Raw genomic sequence first — 22,333 nt, 5'->3', positions numbered from 1 at the left:
CACAGCCTCAGCTGTCCATTAGACCTTCCCTCATTCCCTGGAGGGGCTGCACTTGTGCTGGTGACACTGGAGGTTGCGGTTGTTGTGTTAGTTCCACTGAAAGGTGTAGTGGACCCAGGGCAGGGGGGTTGTAGTGATTTCACTGGGAGGTGTGGTTGGTCCAGGAGGGGTAGTCACAGTAATTCCACTGGCAGGTGTGGTTGGTCCGGGGGCATGGTCATGGTGATTCTGCTGGATAATGTGGTTGATCCTGGAGGGGTGGGCACGGTGATTCCACTGGAAGGTGGGGTTGATCTAGGGGAGATGGCCATGGTGATTTCACTGGAAGTTACAGCTGATTAAGAAAGGGTGGCTGGTTGGCTCCATCGGAAATTTGGTTTTGTTCACCGCTACGGCTACTATGAGTAATACTGATGCTAATAATAATGGCTGTCATTTAAGAATGCTCACTATATTCCAGGCACTGTGCTAAGTACCACATATAAATTAGTACTCAAATCCTTACAATACATCCTTGAGATAGAAACTAATATTACCCCCATTTTATAGATAGGTAAATTGAGGTTTAGAGAAGTTAAGCAGCTAGTTCCAGGTCAGATAGTTAGTAGGTAGTGGAACAAGGATTTAAATCAAGGCAGTCTGACCCCAGAGCCAGCCCCTAAAGCCCTTAATCCATGCACTATTCCACATCCCAGGTATGGGGGAGTTACAAGACCAAGGTTTACAAGGGATGCTGTTATTCCTTCAACTATTCTTGATACTCTCCGACTAAAGAATGTAAGAGAAAAGTTGAAGGCCCATCATCCTCCTCTCCCAACAGTATTGTGCCCTTCCTCTAGGGGGCAGATAATCAAGGGGAATCGGTTTGGGAGGGGACCATGATGTGCATTTTTACTACATCGGGTAATTCTTCTGAACACAAAAGCTTGGGGCCGGGTGCAATGGCTCACACCTGTAATCCTAGCATTTTGGGAGGTCAAGGCAGGAGGATCACTTGAGGCCCGGAGTTCGAGACCAGCCTGGCCAACATGGTGAAACCCCATCTCTACTACAAATACAAAAAAATTAGCCAAGCATGGTAGTGCACGCCTGTAATCCCAGCTACTCAGGAGGTTGAGGCATGAGAATCGCTTGAGCCGGGGAGGTGGAGGTTGCAATGAGCTGAGAGCATGCCACTGCACTCGGGCCTGGACGACAAAGCAAGACTCTGTCTAAAAAAAAAAAGTTTGGGAGCCACTGGTGTAAAGGACCCCAGATGGCCTTGACACGTGGACTTGTAAAGAACCAGTCATGTGTAGCTTGAAGATATAAGATCTTCTGGGATTCGGGGAAGGGGCTCAGCTTCCTTGTTGGATCAGTTAGAGTTAAGCTGAGACTGGGCTTCTTTCCCTGTCATGCCTATTTTCTACCCTGTCTGATTTTCCATCCCATTAACAATCAAGCGCTTGGCCTCCCAGATCCCTGTAGACCCTCTCCTCATCAATGGTCTTGTTCTCTCCCTGGATATAGGTGCTGCCCTTTACCCTCCACATGTGTTCTTGCCTTGGCATTGTCTGGACTAACATAAGGATTGCCAATTTAGATTTGAGGGAAGAATTCCAAAACCGTGTGTCGATGCCTTAGGTTAGGGTCAGAGCCAAGAGAGAAACAAGTGAGAAGTTGAGATGAAAAGCTGGCCTGTGGAGAGGGAATAGACTGGTTTTGTGTTGTTCAGGGGCATAAAACACAGGAGTCAAAGTCATGCTGGGGCAGATTCTAGAGAGAAGTAAATCTGTGTGAGTGTGGAACAGCAATGTCTCATGAAGTGTTTAATTAGAGGCTAGATGACTGCTGTCAGAGACGCTGGAAATAGATTCCTGCCTACTATGGGTGGTCAGACACTAATTCAAGTTCCCTTTCAACGCTAATGCGCCTATATCTGGGAATGATATATTATAGAGGAAATAGGTCCATCTTCTGGGCAGAAGAGTTGCCACTGAGAACAGAACGGAGGACAGATGCTGGGTTGCATTGGAGAGAAAAAAGCAAAATAATCATCCCTCCTCCCTTGATGAGAATGGGAGCAACGAGGGCAGAGCGTGCATCCCAGAAGTTGTCAACACTTTTCCCAAACTCTACTCAAACTCCAAGATTATTCTCTTTTAAAGAAAATCACTCACCATTTCCTAAAAGTAAAAGGAAGTGAAACAGCCAGCATGTAGGGAAAATGATTTTCTCTTCCTTTTGAGATAGTTGGCCTGTGTGAGGCTGGAAGGGAGGGCTCCTCCCTTAGTCCCGATGGGATTAAGCCTTAGAAGGGAAAGGCAGGAAATGAGAATCTTGAGGGTGGAGTCTCAAGGTGGAGATCTGAGGGCTGGACTACTAGGAATTCGGATCTCCAAAGAATAGGTCCTCAATCTGAAGAGAAGCACCCATAAGGGGTCCTGGGCTGCAGGGGAGGCTGGATGTCTGGTCTTTGAGGTTCCCCACAGAATGCCACCTCTTCTTTTTCTCTTTCATAGAAGGCCTGTAGGCTGGGTACAGTGGCTTATGCCTGTAATCCCAGAACTTTGGGAGGCCAAGATAGGCAGATCACGAGTTCAGGAGTTCGAGACCAGCCTGGCCAACATAGTGAAACCCCGTCACTACTAAAAATACAAAAACTAGCTGAGTGTGGTGGCACTTACCTGTAGTCCCAATTGCTTGGGAGGCTGAGGCAGGAGAATCCCTTGAACCCGGGAGGCAGAGGTTGCAGTGAGCTGAGACCACGCCATTGCACTCCAGCCTGGGCAACAGAGTGAGACTCCATCTAAAAAAAAAAAAGAAGAAGAAGAAGGCCTTTAAAGCATCATCTGGGTGGGCAAGTTCTGGACATGTAGCCTGTTGTTCTTCCAGCTGTGAGCAGTGGCAGAATCCCCAAGCTTTGAGAGGAGGGTATAGCAGCCAGAAGGTAGGTGAGGATGGAGGATGACTTAGTCCCATGAGGAAGGGCCTGGGGAGGGGGAAGTGGAATAGTTCAAGGGGATCAAGGCTGTCAAAGTGGAGGGGATCCACCCTCTGAGGCAGGGATGGGGCAGAAAACCTGCTGTAGCTGAAGGCCTCCTTTCCTGGACAAGAAGTCCTGAGAACCCAGGATAGCTGGGCACGAGCAGGGTTGTGAGAAGGAAGCCCCTGCACACAGAGCTTAGCAGGTAGGACACCGGAAGTGAGATCCCTGTGAATGGGCACTGGAGACTGGACCTCTGGGCATTGCTGAGTGAGTAGTAAGCCTGCAAAGCATACCTTGAATGAGGTGGGGAAGAGAGACCTGGGGGAGGGAAATAGACTCTGGGGTCTCTGCAGCATGGCAGCTCAGGGTGGGAGAGTTGCGAGGGCAGTGGGAGCTGTTGAGGAGATGGAACCACAGATCAGTGCCTACCTGTGAGCTAGAGCTCATTGCTGAATTTTCAGGATTTTTGGCAACACAGCCATCATTAAAAATTAACTTGTATTAACAGTGAACTAAATTATATTTAAAACAAAGGTAAACATGCTCCAAACTCATTACTTTCCAATTGCTTTACTACATTTTATTATTATCTCTGCGCACCAAGTTACATACACCTATCACATCTGCCTGGTGTGGTGGGAATGGTATGGAACGGTGTGCCACCCATCGCTTGCCACTCCACACACAGTGATTCACACTGGTCACATGCAGTCAGCCCTGGTGGGTGCATTTGCACCACAAGAAGTGGGTTGTGAAACATTTACCAGCACACACGCTGCAGGGGACCTAAGGAGAGCGATGGCACTGGAGAGGAATGCGCCTGCTTCTAACCCTCCTTGATAGAGGCGCTCCCCTTTTGTTTTTGAGGAATTTATAGAAGCTTTTCCAACTGGGAGCTTCAGCTAGGTCTTCTCATCAGTGTTGCGTGCCAGACAAGCTGGATGATCAAGGAAGTACCTACCCTTTGGACATTGTCAGTTTGCCTGGAGACTGAGAGCTTACAGTCCAAGATTGCTTCAACTCTGGATGAGGCCAACAGAGAGAGCCCAAAGACAACTGAAGGAGCGGCAGAAAACAAAGATGGGAATGGGGTAATTGGCTTCCAGTTTCTTCATTCGCAGGTCATGAAAAAAACCTGGGGCTACACTCCATGAGAGTTTTTTTGTTTTCCGGTTTTTTTTTTTTTTTTTCTGAGACGGATTCTCGGAGTCTCACTCTGTCGCCCAGGCTGGAGTGCAGTGACGCAATCTCGGCTCACTGCAAGCTCCTCTTCCCAGGTTCACGCCATTCTCCTGCCTCAGCCCCCGAGTAGCTGGGACTACAGGTGCCCACCACCACGCCTGGCTAATGTTTTGCATTTTCAGTAGAGACGGGGTTTCGCTGTGTTAGGCAGGATGGTGTTGATCTCCTGACCTCGTGATTCGTCTGCCTCAGCCTCCCAAAGTGCTGGGATTACAGGCGTGAGCCACCGTGCCCGGCCTGTTTTCTGTTTTTTTGAGACAGGGTCTTGCTCTGTTGCACAGACGGGAGTGCAGTGGCACAATCTTGACTCACTGCAACCTCCCAGGCTTAAGCGATTCTCCTACCTCAGCCTCCTAAGTAGCTGGGACATAGGCATATGTCACCACGCCTGGCTAATTTTTGTATTTTTTTGTAGAGCTGGGTTTTCACTGTGTTGTTCATGCCTGTCTTGAACTCCTGGGCTCAAGTAATTCTCCTGCCTCAGCCTCCCAAAGTGCTGGGATTACAGGTGTGAGCCACCACGCCTGGCCAGCAGGGGACTTCTTAAGCATCAAATCATTTCCCTCCAGCTTTTGGCTAAGTTTGAAACTGGAAAAGTTGCAGAGGAAAAACGTCAAATTACCTAGAGGGGAAAATATATTGGGGTATGTTCTAACAATATGATCCTAATTACTTATATCTACAAAAATGTTTAAATGGCCCTGATACAACATCTTTGGAAAGGGACAGCAGCACTTGGAGGGGCTAAAAAGGGATTTGCCCTACCTCCTCCAATCTCCATCTGCCCCCTTCAAAGCCACCTGAATATATATAAAACCTAATTTGAAACAATATGGTTGCTATACAAATACAGCTTTTACAAAAGACCCCTAAAAAGTATTTCCTTCCCTCCTTTGTAAGAAATCCACAAATGAACAATCTAATGCTAGCTAATAATGGTTAGCTTTTATTGAATATTCCATATGCTATACATTATTCAAAGTGTTTTACAGATATTAGTTTATTTAGTATTTATATTACTCTATGCCTAGGTACCACAATCCCCGTTTTACAAATTTGGAAACTGAGGCATAAAGATGCCTCAGTTCATCTTGCCAGGACTTGTAAAGCTAACAAGTGGCAGAATCAGGATTCATACCCAGGCAGTCTGACTCTTGTGCCATGTTCTTTTTTTTTTTTTTTGAGACAGAGTCTCGCTCCATCACCCAGGCTGGAGTGCAGTGGCACGATCTCGGCTCACTGCAACCTCTGCCGCCCAGGTTCAAGCTATACTCCTGCCTTAGCCTCTCAAGTAGCTGTGATTACAGATGCACGCCACCACAGTCAGCTAATTTTTGCATTTTTAATAGAGATGGGGTTTCACTTTGTTGGTCAAGCTGGTCTCAAACTCCTGACCTCAGGTGATCCACCCACCTTGGCCTCCCAAAGTGCTGGGATTACAGGCGTGAGCCACCATGCCCGGTCCGCCATGTTCTTAATCACTATAAAAAGAAGGCATCAGTTACAAACATTGGTCCCAGCTGCCCCCTTGAAACTATTGCATGTTCCTAAACCCCTCCCCCAGAGAAATTCTGGAGCTTCCACAGAAGCAGCAAAGGTTCAGCCAGGTTAAGTTTAAAATAAAACAGATGCAATATTTATCAGAAGGGACATTCCATTAGAATGAGTAAGTTAGAAGCAGGTTCTCCAGGCAAAGCTGACTGGAAAGAGATCGTATTTTGATACATGTTTGGAGGGTCAGTTCTGACAAATGTGAAGGGACAGGATGCAGCGGCTAAGAACTTAGAACTTCTGTCTTGTTTACAGAATGAGAGATTAATTTACCTCAGTACTAGAAATGTTAGGATGCAAACAGTTGCATACATACAAACAGAAAAATCACAGAGACACAGAGTAATTTTGGAATTGTATTAGTCTAACCTAGGGAAAAAAAAAAAAAAAAGAAAGGAGGAGTCCTATTTAGGAACTGCCTGAACTCCAGATTCTCTCTGCCCTGTCCTTTAATTTTAGCATGTCCTAATTCAGATCGCTTTCAGACGTCTAGACAAGTCGTCTGCTTTCTCTTTCTAGTTTTCATCTCCGATCTCCAGTTCCACTGCAGCTCTCCCCACTGCCAAACTTATTGGCACTTAGCACATTTAACGTCTTTCCATGTGCTCCCCTGGATGGCAGGGACCTCGATCTTGGGAATTACCTTTTCCAGGCTCCCTTGCCAGGAGGCTCCAGGCATATTTTACCTTCCTCCAGTGAGATGAACTCTCATGAGACTCAGTTCTGTGGCAGCAATGGCTGCATGTGTGCAGGGCTTCCTGGGGGAGGATTTTGTGGTGGTCTCCGCATTTCCCTGCCTCTGGCACATTGTGGGACTGTGGAGGAGTGGAGGAGCCTCAGCAGTTGCCTGCACGTCTCTGCCTCCAGTGACAGCAGATCTCTCCTCCAGGTGGCAGTGAACCTGAACCTGAAAGCTATTGGCTGTCATCCTGACTTTCACTCCTCCAGCTTTTCGAGTGGTTTAATAAGCACCTACTCCTTGTACTAAATCCTTTTATGCTTGAAATATCCAAAGTGGTTTCTGTTTTCGTAAGTGAACTCTGACTGTTACAGTATTTGGTATAACAAGAGGTTTCAGAAAATTGACCTTCAAAGGTGGGAATCTGGGATTGGTTCCCTGACCCATTAGGCTTGAGGGCAGGGGTGACCTCACACTAGTATAACATGAAGTCTTGGTATTCTACAGCAAAAGATAGAAAAAGTGACTGAAGTTATCACCTGTGGTGGTGCCTGGAATAAAGCGATTGTTGAAGAGGAGGGCCAGGAGCCCAGGTGGTCGCTATGACAGATCGTGAAGCTGGGAGTGTTGACTACCGGGACTGTGGGTGGCTGTACTGGGAGATTACAGGAAAAAAATGACCCCTGTGCTGCATCCTCGGTCAAGGCATTGCCAGGGAACACAGAGCTTTCTCTGAATATTCTAAAAGGCATGCTTATCTCTCAAAGCCGTAGGGACTACCTATGAAAAAACCAGACCCGCAGTTTGATTCTACAGATTAGAGAATTATATTCAATTTGCATTTATATCTTTGGCAGTCTCATGTGTGACACTTGGAATATTTGTTAAACGGAAGCCCAGAATTGGGGTGGAGACACCTGGGTAGATTTTGATGAGTCTCAAAAACTTTGAACCTCCAAATCACATGGAGCTTTCCTTGCCAGCAGAAGTAGTCCCTCCTCCCCTCTGTGAGGAAGTCACTTTCTCCGGCCTGAAGACCCTGTGGTGATGCCCTCACAGCACTCCCTTGGCAAGGGGATGCAGATTTTCCTCAGACGCTGTATTAGTTTCCTATTGCTACGTGACAAATTACCACAAATTCAGGCTGAAGACAGCACAAGTATATTCTCTTGCAGTTCTGGAGATCAGAAGTTTAAAATAGGTTTTACTGGGCTAAAGTCAAGGTGTCAGCTGGGCTGTGATCCTTCTGGAGGCTCTGGAGGAGAATCTGTTTACTCACCTTTTCCACTGCTAGAGGCTTCCAGCACTCCTTGGCTTGTGGCGCCTTCCTTTATCTTCGAAGCTTGCCTTGCAGCATCTTCAAATCTCTGACTCTGACTCCCATCTCCCTCTTTTTTTTTTTTTTTTTTTTTGAGACAGAGTCTCGCTCTGTCGCCCAGGCTAGAGTGTAGTGGCACGATCTTGGCTCACTGCAACTTCCATCTCCTGGGTTCAAGCCATTCTTCTGCCTCAGTCTTCCGAGTAGCTGGGATTACAGGCGCCCACCACTATACCCGGCTAAATTTTGTATTTTTATTAGAGATGGGGTTTCACTATGTTGGCCAGGCTGGTCTCAAACTCCTGACCTCGTGATCTATCTGCCTTGGCCTCCCAAAGTGCTGGGATTACGGGTATGAGCCACTGTGCCTGGCCTCTCATCTCCCTCTTATAAGGATCTTTGTGATCACATTGGGGCCACACAGATAATCCAGGATAATCTCCCTATTACAAGATCCTTAATGCAATCATGCATGCAAAGTCCCTTTTACCATATAAAGTAACATATTTCCAGGTTCTGGGAATTAAAACATGGATGTTTTTGAGAGGCTGTTATTCTGCCTACCATAGGCACTATTACAATGCCCCTTGTGGCCTCCAGCTCCATGCATTGAGTCAGATCTAGGGACTGAGAGCAACCGCAGCTGGCAGTGAGCAAAGAAACAGGGGCCTCAACTCTAAACACAAGAAACTGGACTCTGCCACAACCACGTGAGCTTGAAAGAGATGCCGGCCTCCAGATGAGGATGCAGCTCAACTAACATCTTTATTTTATCCCGTGAGACTGAGCAAAGGAGCCAGTCATGCTGGTCCCAGACCTGCCTCATAGAACTGTGGTCTGATAAATGGGTGTTGGTTTAAGCTGGTACATTTGTAGTAAGTTATCACTGATAGAAAACAAACACATGGGTGAACTTAATGCACGTTCTAGATTCAATTATTAGCTCAAGTAGGTGTGAGTTGCCCTAACAGTTCTTTTGGTTGCTTGAAATGTGGACTTACTGGTGGCCTACACTAAATGAAGTTGAGATCCCAGTAGTTCATTAGTATAATTGGAAGAAAAAAATGAAAAGACTTAGGAAGAGAGTTATGTTGGAATGGATTTAATATGTGCAACTTGCTCACCCACTCCTTCATTATGTCCTCCCAGAAGGTTCCACTGAAACGGTCTTCATTAAGGCATTAGAAAGGAGAGGACCAGCATCATTGAAAAGCTCTGTAGCAGCACTTTGCTAAATGCGATGGTGGATGATATGACCAGTGAAATGAGTTTCCTGATTTTAGTGGGCACGGTGGAATCTTCAGGAAATAGTAGGTGGGTGGTAGGGCTTTCCCTCTAGAGAAAAGACAGGCATGATTATTGATGTGGGCATCACAACCAGAGCTATAATCAGGGATCTTTGGCCATGGCTAATTAATCATGGTGTTACCAGGAATGAAATGTATATTCAGCCCACTAAAATCTTACTTGATCTGCATAAGTGAAAACGTCTAGGTGGTTGAACAGAGAGCTGACTTGAGTTGCCACAGTGGAGAGTCTCAGATTCTCACCTAATTCCCAGACCCGAACCTGTTCATAAACCTAGAAATGAAGGCAAGGCAGCAAGATCCACCACCAGCACAAGGATGTGCCACAAATCTTCCTCCTAGCTTTCAAAAGGAATCTCAGCCATTTATCATCGTGACAGTGCAATGGGGAAAATGAAAACACCCAAACCTTTAGGGTAATATACAAGATATCATTGTGATCTACAAGTCAGGGTGGAGCTTATAGGCGTTAGAACACAAATGACGTGGCAGGGCGCGGTGGCTCACGCCTATAATCCTAGCACTTTGAGGGGCCAAGGCAGGTGGACCACTTGAGGTCAGGAGTTTGAGACTAGCCTGACCAACAAGGTGAAACCTTGTTTCTATCTTTCTACTAAAGATACGAAAATTAGCCAGGCATGGTGGTAGGTGCCTGTAGTCCCACCTACTCTAGAGGCTGAGACAGGAGAATCACTTGAACCCGGGAGGCAGGAGGCGGAGGTTGCAGTGAGCCAAGATCACGCCACTGTATTCCAGCCTGGGCGATGGAGCAAGACTCCGTCTCAAAAAAAAAGAAAGAAAAAGAACATAAATGACATCTTACTCCAAGTTCATCTCTAGGGTCCATCCACGCGTATTTCCCCACTTTCAAGTGGGAACCAAAGCAAGGCCATAAGGATGCTTGAGACATTGCTGAATAGATCCAATGTTGCCTAAAATGTCTGTGGTACGTCAGAAAGCTGTGTGGAGACACTGGGTAGCTAGTAGAAGAACCACAGCACAGGTGCCCAGAGCTTTGGAGCAAAAGCATGCCCTCTTCTGCATCCTGGCATCTGACTTGATCTTGGGTTCTCAGCATGCAAGAGTTCATGAAACATGAGCTGCCCTTTATGAACTGGGTGTTGTCTGCACCACCACACTAGACTGGGCATACTTAGCAGCGCTCACCTCCTTGAATCGAAGTGGTGCCTGTGAATTTGGCCAAGTTAGGTCCTCAAGGCACAAGTAAGAGGCATGAGTAGGGAGCTGTAACTCCAATGGCATCTCTAGCTACATTCCTAATCTCTCCCTCCATAATCATAGTCACATGAAGGGTTTCCTATGTCTAGTTGACTGAGAAAGGAAAGATTTGGTTTCCTCTGGTGTGTGGGTGGTTCTGCCTGCTATTCTAACACCACAGAGAGTAGGCTGCTGCAGCATTACTACTCCACTCAGGGCAGCCCTGCAGGACAGTGGGGAAGGAAAATCCTCCCAGTGATTCGAATTGTAAAGAATGCATCTGCTGTGTTTACTTTGTCTGGACAAAGAGATGACCAGAGTTACGTTAACCCTGATCAATAGACAGTGGCTAACAGTTTGGCTAGATAACTCGGGATGTGGAAAGATATAGTGAGTTGATGACAAGGAAGTCTGGGAAAGAGGAAGGTGGATGAGTCTCTTGGGAAGGGCACAGATGGTGAGAGTATGTGTGTCCCATGTGACTGTTCACCAATGGGCATTCACTGCAGAGGAAATCTTCCATGATCAGGTTGACCAGGATATCATAATATGCTGAGAAAATAGCTTCAGAATATCTTTTTCATTTTTCAAACTGAGGCATAACTTACATACCATAAAGTGCACAGATCTCATGTGCACATTTTAATGAAGTTTTACATATCTATACACCCTTGTAATCACCACCCAGATCATATATTCTCAGCTTCCCCTGTCTGTCCCTGCAAGCAGGCTTTCTCATGCTTTCTCTCGGTCAGCCTTTTCCCCAAAAGGCATCCTCAACTCTGACCTTTATTACAACAGGTTTATGTCACATGTTCTTGAACTGTATGTGAATGGAATTATACAGTAGGTACTTTTGTTTTGACTTCTTTTACTCAACATTGACTATGAGATTAATTAATGTTACTGCATGATTTCATAGGGGTTTTTCACTACTGGGTAGCATTCTGCTGTATGAATATGTCACAATTTACTTACCCATTCTAATGTCAGTGGACTTTGGGGGTCAATTTCCACCCTGCAGTGGTGTGAATGAAGCTGGCATGGTACATGTCTTTTGGTGGACACAGGCATTCATTTCTGCTGGATATTTACTCTCAGGAGTGGAAGTACCGAGTCACAGGGTATGTGTGTTTAATTTTAGCATTGCCAAACATTTTCCCAAGATAATTGTATCAATTTACAGTCCCACTAACAACGTGTCAGAGTTCCAGTTGTTCAATGTCCTTTCCAATACTTGGTATTTTAAATGCTAGTCATTATGGTGTGTGTATGTAGTGATATCTTATTGCGGTTTTACATTCCACTTCTCTGATAAGCAGTGATATGGGGTACCTTTTCAAACATTCACCGGCTGTTTTGATATCCTCTTTTGTTAACTATTTATCAAATATTTTGCCCATTTTAAAATTGCATCATCTTTTTCTTATTGTAGTTCTTTCTGCATTCTAGATATGAGTCCTTTGTTAGTTATATGTGTTGCAATATCTTCTCCCATCTTTGACTTTCCTTTTATAGTTAAGAATATACCTCTTAAAGGTATATGCTGATACTAGGCTTTAATGAAGTCCACATCCTCACATTTCCCTTTAATAGCTAGTGCTTTCTGTGTCTTGCTTAAGTATCTAAGTATCTTTGCCTACCTCAAGATCACCAAGATATTTGCTGAGGATTAAATGATGATTTTTTTTTTTTTTTGAGACAGTCTTCCTCTGTTGCCCAGGCTGGAGTGCAGTGGCACAATCTTGGCTCACTGCAACCTCCACCTCCCAGATTCAACCGATTCTCCTGCCTCAGCATCCCAAGTAGCTGGGATTACAGGCACTTGCCACCACGCCCGGCTAATTTTTGTATTTTTTTAGTAGAGATGGGGTTTCACCATGTTGGCCAGGCTGGTCTCGAACTCCTGACCTCAAGTGATCCACCCGCACTGGCCCCCCAAAATGCTGGGATTACAGGCATAAGCCACCATACCCAGCCAAATGATGACATATTTAAAGGCTCCCGGGATAGTGATTGGTACATAATAAGCACTCGAAAAAAAAAAAAAACTGAAAGAACAAACAGGAAAACAAATAAGTGTGTGGCCCTGATAATACATTCATTACGTGCTTTTGTTTCTTAGACATGTCCTGGTAATATTTATAGCACCATGAGGAAACAGGGATGAGAAACGTTGACCCTGATGTGGCGGGAAATGGGAGAGAAGATGTCCTGAGGGTGGTCGTCGTGACTCCCCACAACAGGGGCGGAGACTCAGGAAAAACTCACAGAAGGTTTGACTCGAAGTCACCTCCAAGCCAGTCAAAGTCTCTGTGTCCTTTTGCTGTTTCTTTTCTTGACCTAGTCCATGTCCATCTCCACAGATCACATCCTGGGAACCTTCAGATGCTCCATTTTAATTATTTCATTATCATTATTTTTTTCTCCTCAGTGACTCCCTCCCACCCATAATATGTTTTGATATCTAATCTATGGCCACAGCCATCTTGTCCTGCCATGGCCTTCTTGGTGGCTTCCTCTGTGATCCACTCCATGGTCTCCTCCGTGGCCTCCTCCATGTCCATAACGCCCGCCATGATTCACTCCGTAGCCATCTCCATGGATGTGGCTCAGTCCATGGCCCACTCCGTGTCCAAAGCCACATGTTCCTCCATGTCCCATTTCAAGTTCTCCTCCATGAACCAGAGCATTTCCCAGGCTGTGGAATGTCCCAGAGCCCAGGCCCAAGTCCAGGTCCAGACCAAGGCCATGGCTGTGGCCATGGGGGTAATAAACACAATTCCTCAGGGGGAAGAAAAGGTCTCTCTAAAAGAAAAAAATATGTATATTGATCAATGAAAATTAAGTCTCCTCTCCCCAATCACCATACATGCCTGTTTCACCGATGTCAGATTTTCGCTTTTCCAAACCGCCTATTTTCTCTCCTCTTTACCACCATCCTTACTATGATCTCTGTCTCTGTCTCTCTTTCTCCTTGTTCTTTTACTCTTTCTCTCTCTGAGAAAATAAGCTTCCCTGTTACCTTATTAACATATTCTCTTTATGTGACTACTCAGGCCCTTGTTCTGCAGATCCTAAGGTTATGTGTTTTTGGAATTTCAAGACAAAGGTAAATCCATACCCCTACGTGAAAGGCACAGAGACTCACTTGACAGACAGTCTTTCTCTTTGTTAATCAACTAAGGAAGCTGAGGACAGGTATGTGGAATTGAGAGCCCTCGAAAGCTGTTTACACAGAGCCTTGAGATTATAGGCATGAACTCCAGAATCTAACCAACCTGGGTTAGAGTCTTAGATCTGTCACTCACTACATGTGCTGGGGCAAATAGCTAAGATCATGGAGCTCCAGATCCCTCACTTATAAGATGAATATAATATGGCCACGGGATTGTAGACCAGATTAAATGACATCATGCATTTTAAACATTCAGCCTTGAGCCTAGCACGTAGTAAAAACTCAGTGTCCACTTTCGTTATTCTCTCTTGATCTTGCAAATGAAATAATAAAGTAATTTAGGGAGTAATTCTTAGATGCTGGTATTTATTATGTAGCCCACATATGGAGAGAGGCTGAGAATTCTAAAATAAAGAACCTCAGCAAATTGACTATAGTATCCAAACCTTTTGTGGCTTCCGTAAGTATTTTTTATTTGTCCATTTTTACCAGTGGTATGTTGTCCAACACTTAATAACAGGCTCTCCGAAGGAAAAGTGCTGATTTGCAGTGTTTGACAATTGCTGTGGTGTAAATATTTCCAGTACAGCATATTTTAAGCTACCAGTGTCACTCCACTCAGCTCAGAATTGGGAAGAACTGCACAATCTCTTGTGGGCTAGGATGAGCCGGCTCCAGCACACCACTGATTTATACTCTGCTTCACTCTTCAAATGGGAACTTACCCACAAGAGAACAGGAAGAACACAAATAAATGTGAAATCAAAGTAAGAAAAATATGTATTCAAAGAACAATCAAGACCAGAGAGCAGAGATGGAGTGGGAGGCCAGAGGGTAACATTCACAGGCCGCACAAGGAATTGCAGAGTGCTGTGAGGACCAGAAATTTGTCATACATGAGACAATCAGAAGCCTGCCTTTTGGATGGCTGAGGATTTTTATGTTTCTTTCTTTCCTTTCTCTATTTCTCTCTTTCTTTCCTTTTTTCTTTGGTCTTTCTTTCTTTCTTTCTTTTTCTTTCTTTTTCTTTCTCTTTCCTTCTCTTTTCTCCCTCTCTCCCTCTTTCTTCCTCTCTTTCTTCCTTTCTTTCTCTTTCTCTCTCCTTCCTTCCTTCCTTCCTTCCTTCCTTCCTTCCTTCCTTCATTCCTTCCTTCCTTCTCTTTCTTTCGAGACAGGGTCTTGCTCTGTCACCCAGGCTGGAGTGCAGTGGCGTGATCTCTGCTCACTGCAACCTCCGTCTCCCAGGTTCAAGCAATTCTCGTGCCTCAGCCTCCCAAGTAGCTGGGACTACAGGTACATGCCACCACTCTTGGCTAATTTCTGTATTTTTAGTAGAGACAAGTTTCACCATGTTGGCCAGGCTGGTCCCAAATGCCTGGACTCAAGTGATTTGTCCACCTTGGGCTTCCAAAGTGCTGGGATTACAGGCGTGAGCCACTGCGCCCAGCTGCTTCTTGCTTTCTTTATGTTTATGTCCTCCTTGTTCTCTCTCAGTATTTCCTTTGTTCTCTCAGTATTTCCCTTCACTTTGGCCCCAACTTCATCTTTTCCCTCCTCTTTGTCTACTTTGCTTCTCACTTTCTCTGACTTAAGGATTCGCTGTGATCCTTATATCAGGCTAGGTGATTCTTTCCTTCTGAGTGCACCAACTTACTCCCCTTTCTCATTCTGGATTTTTCCAAAGCACTGCTGACATGATTTCCCCCACCATTAAGACCTGCCTTCTCTCCAGGCTCCCCTATGAACCCACCCTGGGTACTCACCAGACAAAAACTCAGTCCTACTGACAATCCAACACCAGCCACGACTGCAGCCAGGGAAATGAGGATGATAGCCCAGGGCTGTAAATATCCACTTGGTTTGATCACGTTTGTGGGCATGTGGCTCATGCTAACTGTGTTCGTGCCTGTGGATACTGGGCCTGTTTCCTGGGAGGTGCTGCTAGTTGGCTCATGGGTGGATCCTGTGGTGGTCCTGACACCAGGGGCTGAGGTGGTAGATGATGCTCCCCTAGTAGATGTATCCAGGCCAGAGGTGTTTGGGACTATTCCTGGCACAATATGGCTGGCAGCAGAGGCTGTGGAGTCCATTCCAGAGGTCATGGTGACAGAGCTGGAGGCGGTGGGTCTGGTTCCAGTGGTCTTGGTGCCTATGAAACAGGTCACACAAGATGATGCATTTGTAGCAGAGATGATTAAAGAGGAATGGAGGTGCTTAGAGCAGAGGAGTGTGAATCTAACAAACCTATGGTGGAGATGGCTCAGGAGAGGGGTGATGGGGGAGGAGAGATGGTAGAAAGCGATTCTGCTGTGCCCATGTCCCCAGAATGGAGGTGGGTGTCGTACAGAGAAGGAAGTAGAATGTGTCACCTGGTGGGGTTGGTGATGGAGGAGGCAGAAGGTCGAGGAAATGTGATTGTGATGGGTTCAGAAGTGGAAGATCTATTTGACTTCCGAAGCTGCCACCCAAATAGAAGACAGCGAGCTGTTTAAAAGGAATGAATTAACAGCATTTGCAGTGTCCTGGATGAGACTGGAGACTATTATTCTAAGTGAAGTAACTCAGGAATGGAAAACCGAATATCGTATGTTCTCACTGATATGTGGGAGCTAAGCTTCGAAAATAGGAAGACATAAGAATGATGCAATGGACTATGGGGACTTTGGAGGAAGAGTGGGAGGGGCGAGGGATAAAATACTTCAAATATGGTGTAGTGTATACTGCTCGGGTGATGGGTGCACCACAATCTCACAAATCACCACTAAAGAACTTACTCATGTAACCAAATAGCACCTGTATCCCAATAACTTATGGGAAAAAATTAAAAATAAATAAATAAAATAAAATAAGTGGGCAGGCTGGTATACAAAGCGGCAGGCCCTGCTTCTCTTGTGACTGTGATCACTGGGCATAAGGAGGGAGCTGGAGGAGGAGATGACAGAATTGGATTCACTCACGGGCATGCCAGTGGCCGTGGCTGGGACAGAGGTGACATCATCTACCACACTGTGGTGGCCAGCAAAGGTGGGGTGAGTGTTCCTGGGCAGATGTGGGAGGACCTGACCCAAGTGGAGAAGCTGCTCACAGGGACAGGAGAGGGGGGCTCAGACAGGTGCAAGCGAGAATCAACACAGCAGAGGCAGTGGTGGCAGCTTAGGTAGCGATGGGTGTGCCTAGGTCAGAAGTGGTTAAAATGGGATCACAAACAGCACCAGTCACGAGAATAGAGGTGAGTGTGCTCAGAACCAAGAGGATAGAATCAGATGCAACTGGCTTGCTGATGGCAAGTGCCAGAGAACGAACAAAGTTGTTTGGTCTCAGACTAGAGCAAAGGTTGTCAAATATTTTCTGTAAAGGTTCAGACAGCAAATACTTTAGGCTTTTGGGCCAGGCAGTCTCTGTTGCAAATACATTGAAAAGCGGAAAAGCAGCTGGAGACAAACCGTAAATGAATGGGCATGACTATGTTCCAATAAAACTTTACAAAACCAGGTAACAGGTGACCCATGAAACGTGGTCTGCCAGCGTCTGGACTAGGGTCAATATATGGATAGGAGGTGGCGGTGTCACAGATGATAGGTTGAATAGAGATAATCTACTTGGCACCGAAGTGGGAGCATTTCACAAAACTGTGATGGGCCAGCAGAGTTGAGACAGGCTTGCTGGAGGAAGATGTGACAGACATAATGCACTTGTGGTTTATTATATTTTGTGGTTCTGATTGCAATGGAAGTGGTGGGCAGTTAAAAAAAAAAAAAAAGGTGAGACCAGAGTAGAGGCAATTAGGATTCTAGAAGAGGAATTTTTTTTTTCTTTTTTTTTTTTTTGAGATAGAGTCTCACTCTTGTCGCCCAGGCTGGAGTGCAGTGGTGTGATCTCTGCTCACTGCAAGCTCCGCCTCCCGGATTCATACCATTCTCCTGCCTCAGCCTCCTGAGTAGCTGGGACTACAGGCGCCCGCCACCACACCCGGCTAATTTTTGTATTTTTAGTAGAGACGGGGTTTCACCGTGTTAGCCGGGATGGTCTCAATCTCCTGACCTCGTGATTTGCTCGCCTCGGCCTCCCAATGTGCTGGGATTACAGGCATGAGCCCCTGTGCCCAGCCTAGAAGAGGAAATTATATCTAACTATGTGGTGGCTTGATTTGAACCAGGGCAGAGATGATAGAAACAGGTGAACAGCTGGTGGTTGCCACTGGAGTTAAAATGTGTGAGCTCAAAGAAGACCTGGGGGTTAGTACCTGACATAGCTGTGTTGGTGATGGGCTGAATAGACACGTCAGTGGCCTTGGTGGGTACAAAAGTGGTGGCAGAGACAGTGATGGAGGCTGCAGTGGCCCCAGAAGCTGTGATAGAGACTGTGGTGGTCTCAGAGCCTGTGAGGGAAGTTGCAGTGGGCTCAAAGCTTGCAGTGGAAGCTATGGTGGTCTCAGAGCCTATGATGAAGGCAGTGTTGGTCTCAGAGCCTGCACTGGAGGATGTGGAGGTCTCAGAACCTGTGGTACAGGCTGTGCTGATCTCAGAGCCTGCTGTGGAGGCCATGGTGGTCTCAGAGCCTTCAGTAGAGGTGGTGGTGGTATCAGAGCCTGCAGTAGAGGATGTGGTGGTCTCAGAGCCTATGGTAGAGACCATGGTGGTCTCAGAGACTGTGGTAGATATTGTAGTCATCACAGAGCCTGTGGTAGAGGTCGTGGTGGTCTCAGAGCCTGTGGTAGAAACTGTAGTGGTCTCAGAGCCTTCAGTAGAGGTGGTGGTAGTCTCAGAGCCTGTGGTATAGACTGTTGTGGTCTCAGAGCCTGCAGTAGAGGCTGTGGTGGTCCCAGAGCCTGTGGTGGAGACTGTGGTGGTCTCCAAACCTGCGGGAGAGGCTGTGGTGGTCTCGGAGCCCATGGTAGAGACTGTGGTAGTCTCAGAGCCTTCAGTAGAGGTGGTGGTAGTCTCAGAGCCTGTGGTATAGACTGTTGTGGACTCAGAGCCTGCAGTAGTGACTGTAGTGGTCTCAGAACCCTCAGTAGGGGTGATGGTAGTCTCAGAGCCTGTGGTAGAGACCATGGTGGTCTCCAAGCCTGTGGTGGAGACTGTAGTGATCTCAGAGCCTTCAGTAGAGGCCATGGTGGTCTCAGAGACTGTGGTAGAGCCTGTGGTGGTCTCTGAGCCCATGGTGAAGACTGTAGTGGTCTCAGAGCCTTCAGTAGAGGCTGTGGTGGTCTCAGAGCCTGTGGTAGAATCTGTGGTGGTCTCAGAGCCTGCAGTAGAGGCCGTGGTGGTCTCAGAGCCCATAGTAGTGACTGTAGTGGTCTCAGAGCCTTCAGCAGAGACTGTGGTGGTCTCAGAGCCTTCAGCAGAGACTGTGGTGGTCTCAGAGCCTGTGGTAGAAACTGTAGTGGTCTCAGAACCTTCAGTAGAGGCTGTGGTGGTCTCAGAGCCTTCAGTAGAGGTGGCGGTTATCTCAGAGCCTGCAGTAGAGGCTGTGGTGGTCTCAGAACCTGTGTTATAGATTGTTGGGGTCTCAGAGCCTGTGGTAGTGAGTGTAGTGGTCTCAGAGCCTTCAGTAGAGGCTGTGGTGGTCTCAGAGCCTGTGGTAGAGACTGTAGTGGCATCAGAGCCTTCAGTGGAGGTGATGGTGGTCTCAGAGCCTGCTGTAGAGGCTGGGATTGTCTCAAAGCCTGGAGTGGAGACTGTGGTGGTCTCAGAGCCTGTGGTAGAGGCTATGGTGGTCTCAGAGTTTTCGGTGAAGACTGTGGTCATTTTAGAGCTTGCAGTGGAGACCTTGGTGGTCTCAGAGCCTATGGTAGAGGCCATAATGGTCTCAGAGCTCATGGTGGATGCCATAGTGGTCTCAGAGCTTGTAGTAGAGGATGTGGTGGTCTCAGAGCCTGTAGTAGAGGTTGAGGTGGTCTCAGAGCCTTCAGTAGAGGCTGTGGTGGTCTCGGAGCCTGTGATGGAGACTGTAGTTATCTCAGAGCCTTCAGTAGAAGTGGTAGTGTTCTCTGAGCCAGTGATAGAAACTTTAGTGGTCTCAGAGCCTGTGATGGAGACTGTAGTCATCTCAGAGCTTTCAGTAGAAGTGGTAGTGGTCTCTGAGCCAGTGATAGAAACTTTAGTGGTCTCAGAGCCTGTGGTGGAGAGTGTAGTGGTCTCAGAGCCTTCAGTAGAGACTGTGGTGGTCTCAGAGCCTGTGGCAGATACTGTAGTAGTCTCAGAGCCTTCAGTAGAGGCTGTGGTGGTCTCAGCGCCTGTGGTGGAGACTATAGTCATCTCAGAGCCTTCAATGGTAGTGATGGTGGTCTCCAAGCCTGTGGATGAAACTGTAGTGGTCTCAGAGCCTGTGGTAGAGACTGTGGTGGTCTCAGAGCCTGTGGCAGAGACTGTAGTGGTCTCAGAGCCTTCAGTGGAGGCTGTGGTGGTCTCAGAGCCTGTGGTAGAATCTGTGGTGGTCTCAGAGCCCATGGTGGAGGCTGTGGTGGTCTCAGGGCTGGTATTAAAGTCTGTAGTGGTCCCAGAGCCTGTGGTAGAGGCTGTGGTGGTCTGAGAGCCTTCAGCAGAGACTGTGATCATCTCAGAGCTTGCAGTGGAAACCTTGGTGGTCTCAGGGCCTATGATAGAGGTCATAGTGGTCTCAGAGCCCATGGTGGATGTCATAGTGGCCTCAGAGCCTGTAGTAGAGGCTGTGGTTGTCTCAAACCCTGTAGTAGAGGCTGAGGTACTCTCAGAATCTTCAGTAGATGCTATGTTGGTTTCAGAATCTTTAGTAGAGGCTGCAGTGGTCTCAGAACCTGCAATGGAGACTGTGGTCTCAGAGCCTGCAGCTGAGACTGTGGTGGTCTCAGAGCCCATGGTGGAGGCTGCAGTGGTCTCAGAATGTGCAGTAGAGGCTGTTGTGGTCTCAGAGTCTGCAGTAGAGGCTGTGGTGGTCTCAGAGCCTATGGTAGAGACTACAGTGGTCTCAAAGTTTATGGTGGATGCCATGGTTGTCTCAGAACCCATGGTAGACGCTGTGATGGTCTCTGAGCCTACAGTGAAGACTGTGGTCATCTCAGAGCTTGCATTGGAGATCATGGTGGTCTCAGAGCCTGTGGTAGAGGCTGCAGTGGTCTCAGAACTCATGGTGGATGCCATGGTGGTCTCAGAGCCTGTAGTAGAGGCTGCAGTGGTCTCAGAATCTGCAGTAGAGGCTGTGGTGGTTCCAGAGCCTGAAGTTGAGACTGTGGTGGTCTCAGAGCCTGCAGTAGAGGTTACGGTGGTCTCAGAGCCCATGGTGGAGACTGTGGTGGTCTCAGAGCCTGTGGTAGAGACTGTAGTGGTCTCAGAGCCTGCAGTGAAGATGGTGGTTGTCTCAGAGCCTGCACTAGAGACTGTGGTAGTCTCAGATCCTGCTGTGGAGGCGGTGGTGATCTCAGAACCTGAAATAGAGACTATGGTGGTCTGAGAGCCTGTAGGGGTGGAGGTGGTGGTCTCAGAACCTGCTGTAGAGGCTGTAGTGGTCTCAGAGGCTTTAATAGGGACTGTAGTGGTCTCAGAGCCTGTGGTAGAGGCTGTGGTGGTGTTAGAGCCTACAGTGGAGGCCATAGTGGTCTCAGAGCTCATGCTGGATGCTGTGATCACCTTGGAGTCTGCAGTTGAGGTTGTGGTGGCCTCAGAGCCTGCCGTGGAGGTGGAGGAGGTGGTCTCAGAACCTGCAGTAGATGCTGTGGTGGTTTCAGAGCCTGTGGTAGAGACTTTAGTGGCCCCAGAGCCTGCAGTGGGGGTGGTGGTGGTCTCAGAGCCTGTGGTAGAGACTGTGGCGGTCTGATAACTTGTGGTGGAGGCCATGGTGGTTTCAGAAGTTATGGTGGAGGCCATCGTTGTCTCAGAGCCTGCAGTGGAGGTTGTGCTGGAGGCCATGGTAGTCTCAGGGACTGTAGTAGAGGCTATAGTAGAGGATGTTGTGGTCTCAGAGACTGCGGTGGAGGCCACAATAGTTTCAGAGCCTGCAGTGGAGGCTGTGGTTGTGTCAGAGCCTGTGGTGAAGGTCCTAGTGGAGGCTATAGTAGTCCCTGAGTCTGTGGTGGAGGTCGTGTTGGTCTCAGAGCCTGTGGTAGAGTCTGTGGTGATCTTAGAGCCTGCAGTTAAGGCCATAGTAGAGGCCATGGTGGAGGCCGTGCTGGTCTCAGAGCCTGTGATGGAGGCTGTGGTGGTGTCAGAGCCTTTTGTGAAGTCTGTGGTATTCTCAGAGCCTGAGGTGGAGGACAAATAAGGTGGGGGATGGATTAAAGATGAATTTGCAGGTTTAGTATAGCATTACTTTAACATATACTCAGTACTGCTTGCTCATTTATTTATTCAGATATTGAGGGCTTAATATGTACCTGGTATTTTACTAAACTCTGGGCATACTCCTGTTAGCAAAAGAGATATGGGCTTATAATTTAGTAAAGAAGAGAGATACAAAATAAAAACATATAAATACACATTGGCTCAGGTGCTGTTAAAGAAAGCAGTGGTGCTGCTTTAGGTAATAGAGTCAGAAAAGGTCTGTCTGAGGAACTGACATATGAACTGAGATCTGAAGGATAAGAAGGCAGCCATTTGGGCCAGGCGCGGTGGCTCGTGCCTGTAATCCCAGCACTTTGGGAGGCCGAGGCGGGTGGATCACCTGAGGTCGGGAATTCGATACCAGCCTGACCAACGTGGAAAAACCCCATCTCTACTAAAAATACAAAATTAGCGGGGCATGGTGGTGCATGCTTGTAATCCCAGCTACTCGGGAGGCTGAGGCAGGATAATCACTTGAACCCAGGAGGCGGAGGTTGCAGTGAGCCAAGATTGTGCCATTGCACTCCAGCCTGGGCAACAAGACCAAAACTCTGTATCAAAAACAAACAAACAAA

General features: G+C 47.3%; 1 protein-coding gene across 1 annotated transcript in view; it reads right to left on the bottom strand.

Moving 5' to 3' along the window:
* Positions 1-12,755: 12,755 nt before the first annotated feature.
* The window catches only part of MUC22 (mucin 22), an 18,303-nt gene continuing 8,725 nt past the window's right edge, over positions 12,756-22,333 (bottom strand). The window contains exons 2-4 of the mRNA XM_011999111.1: positions 17,705-21,679; positions 15,225-15,610; positions 12,756-13,091 (exon numbers count right to left, since the gene is read on the bottom strand). Of these exons, the coding sequence (XP_011854501.1) occupies positions 12,756-13,091; positions 15,225-15,610; positions 17,705-21,679 (4,697 nt within the window). The remainder of the gene's footprint in view (positions 13,092-15,224; positions 15,611-17,704; positions 21,680-22,333) is intronic.

The sequence above is a fragment of the Mandrillus leucophaeus genome, unplaced genomic scaffold (genome assembly GCF_000951045.1).
Source record: "Mandrillus leucophaeus isolate KB7577 unplaced genomic scaffold, Mleu.le_1.0 Scaffold581, whole genome shotgun sequence".
In the NCBI taxonomy this organism is placed as follows: Eukaryota; Metazoa; Chordata; class Mammalia; order Primates; family Cercopithecidae; genus Mandrillus; species Mandrillus leucophaeus.
Note: the sequence above shows the minus strand (reverse complement) of the source record. Positions and strands in the feature narration are given on the sequence as shown.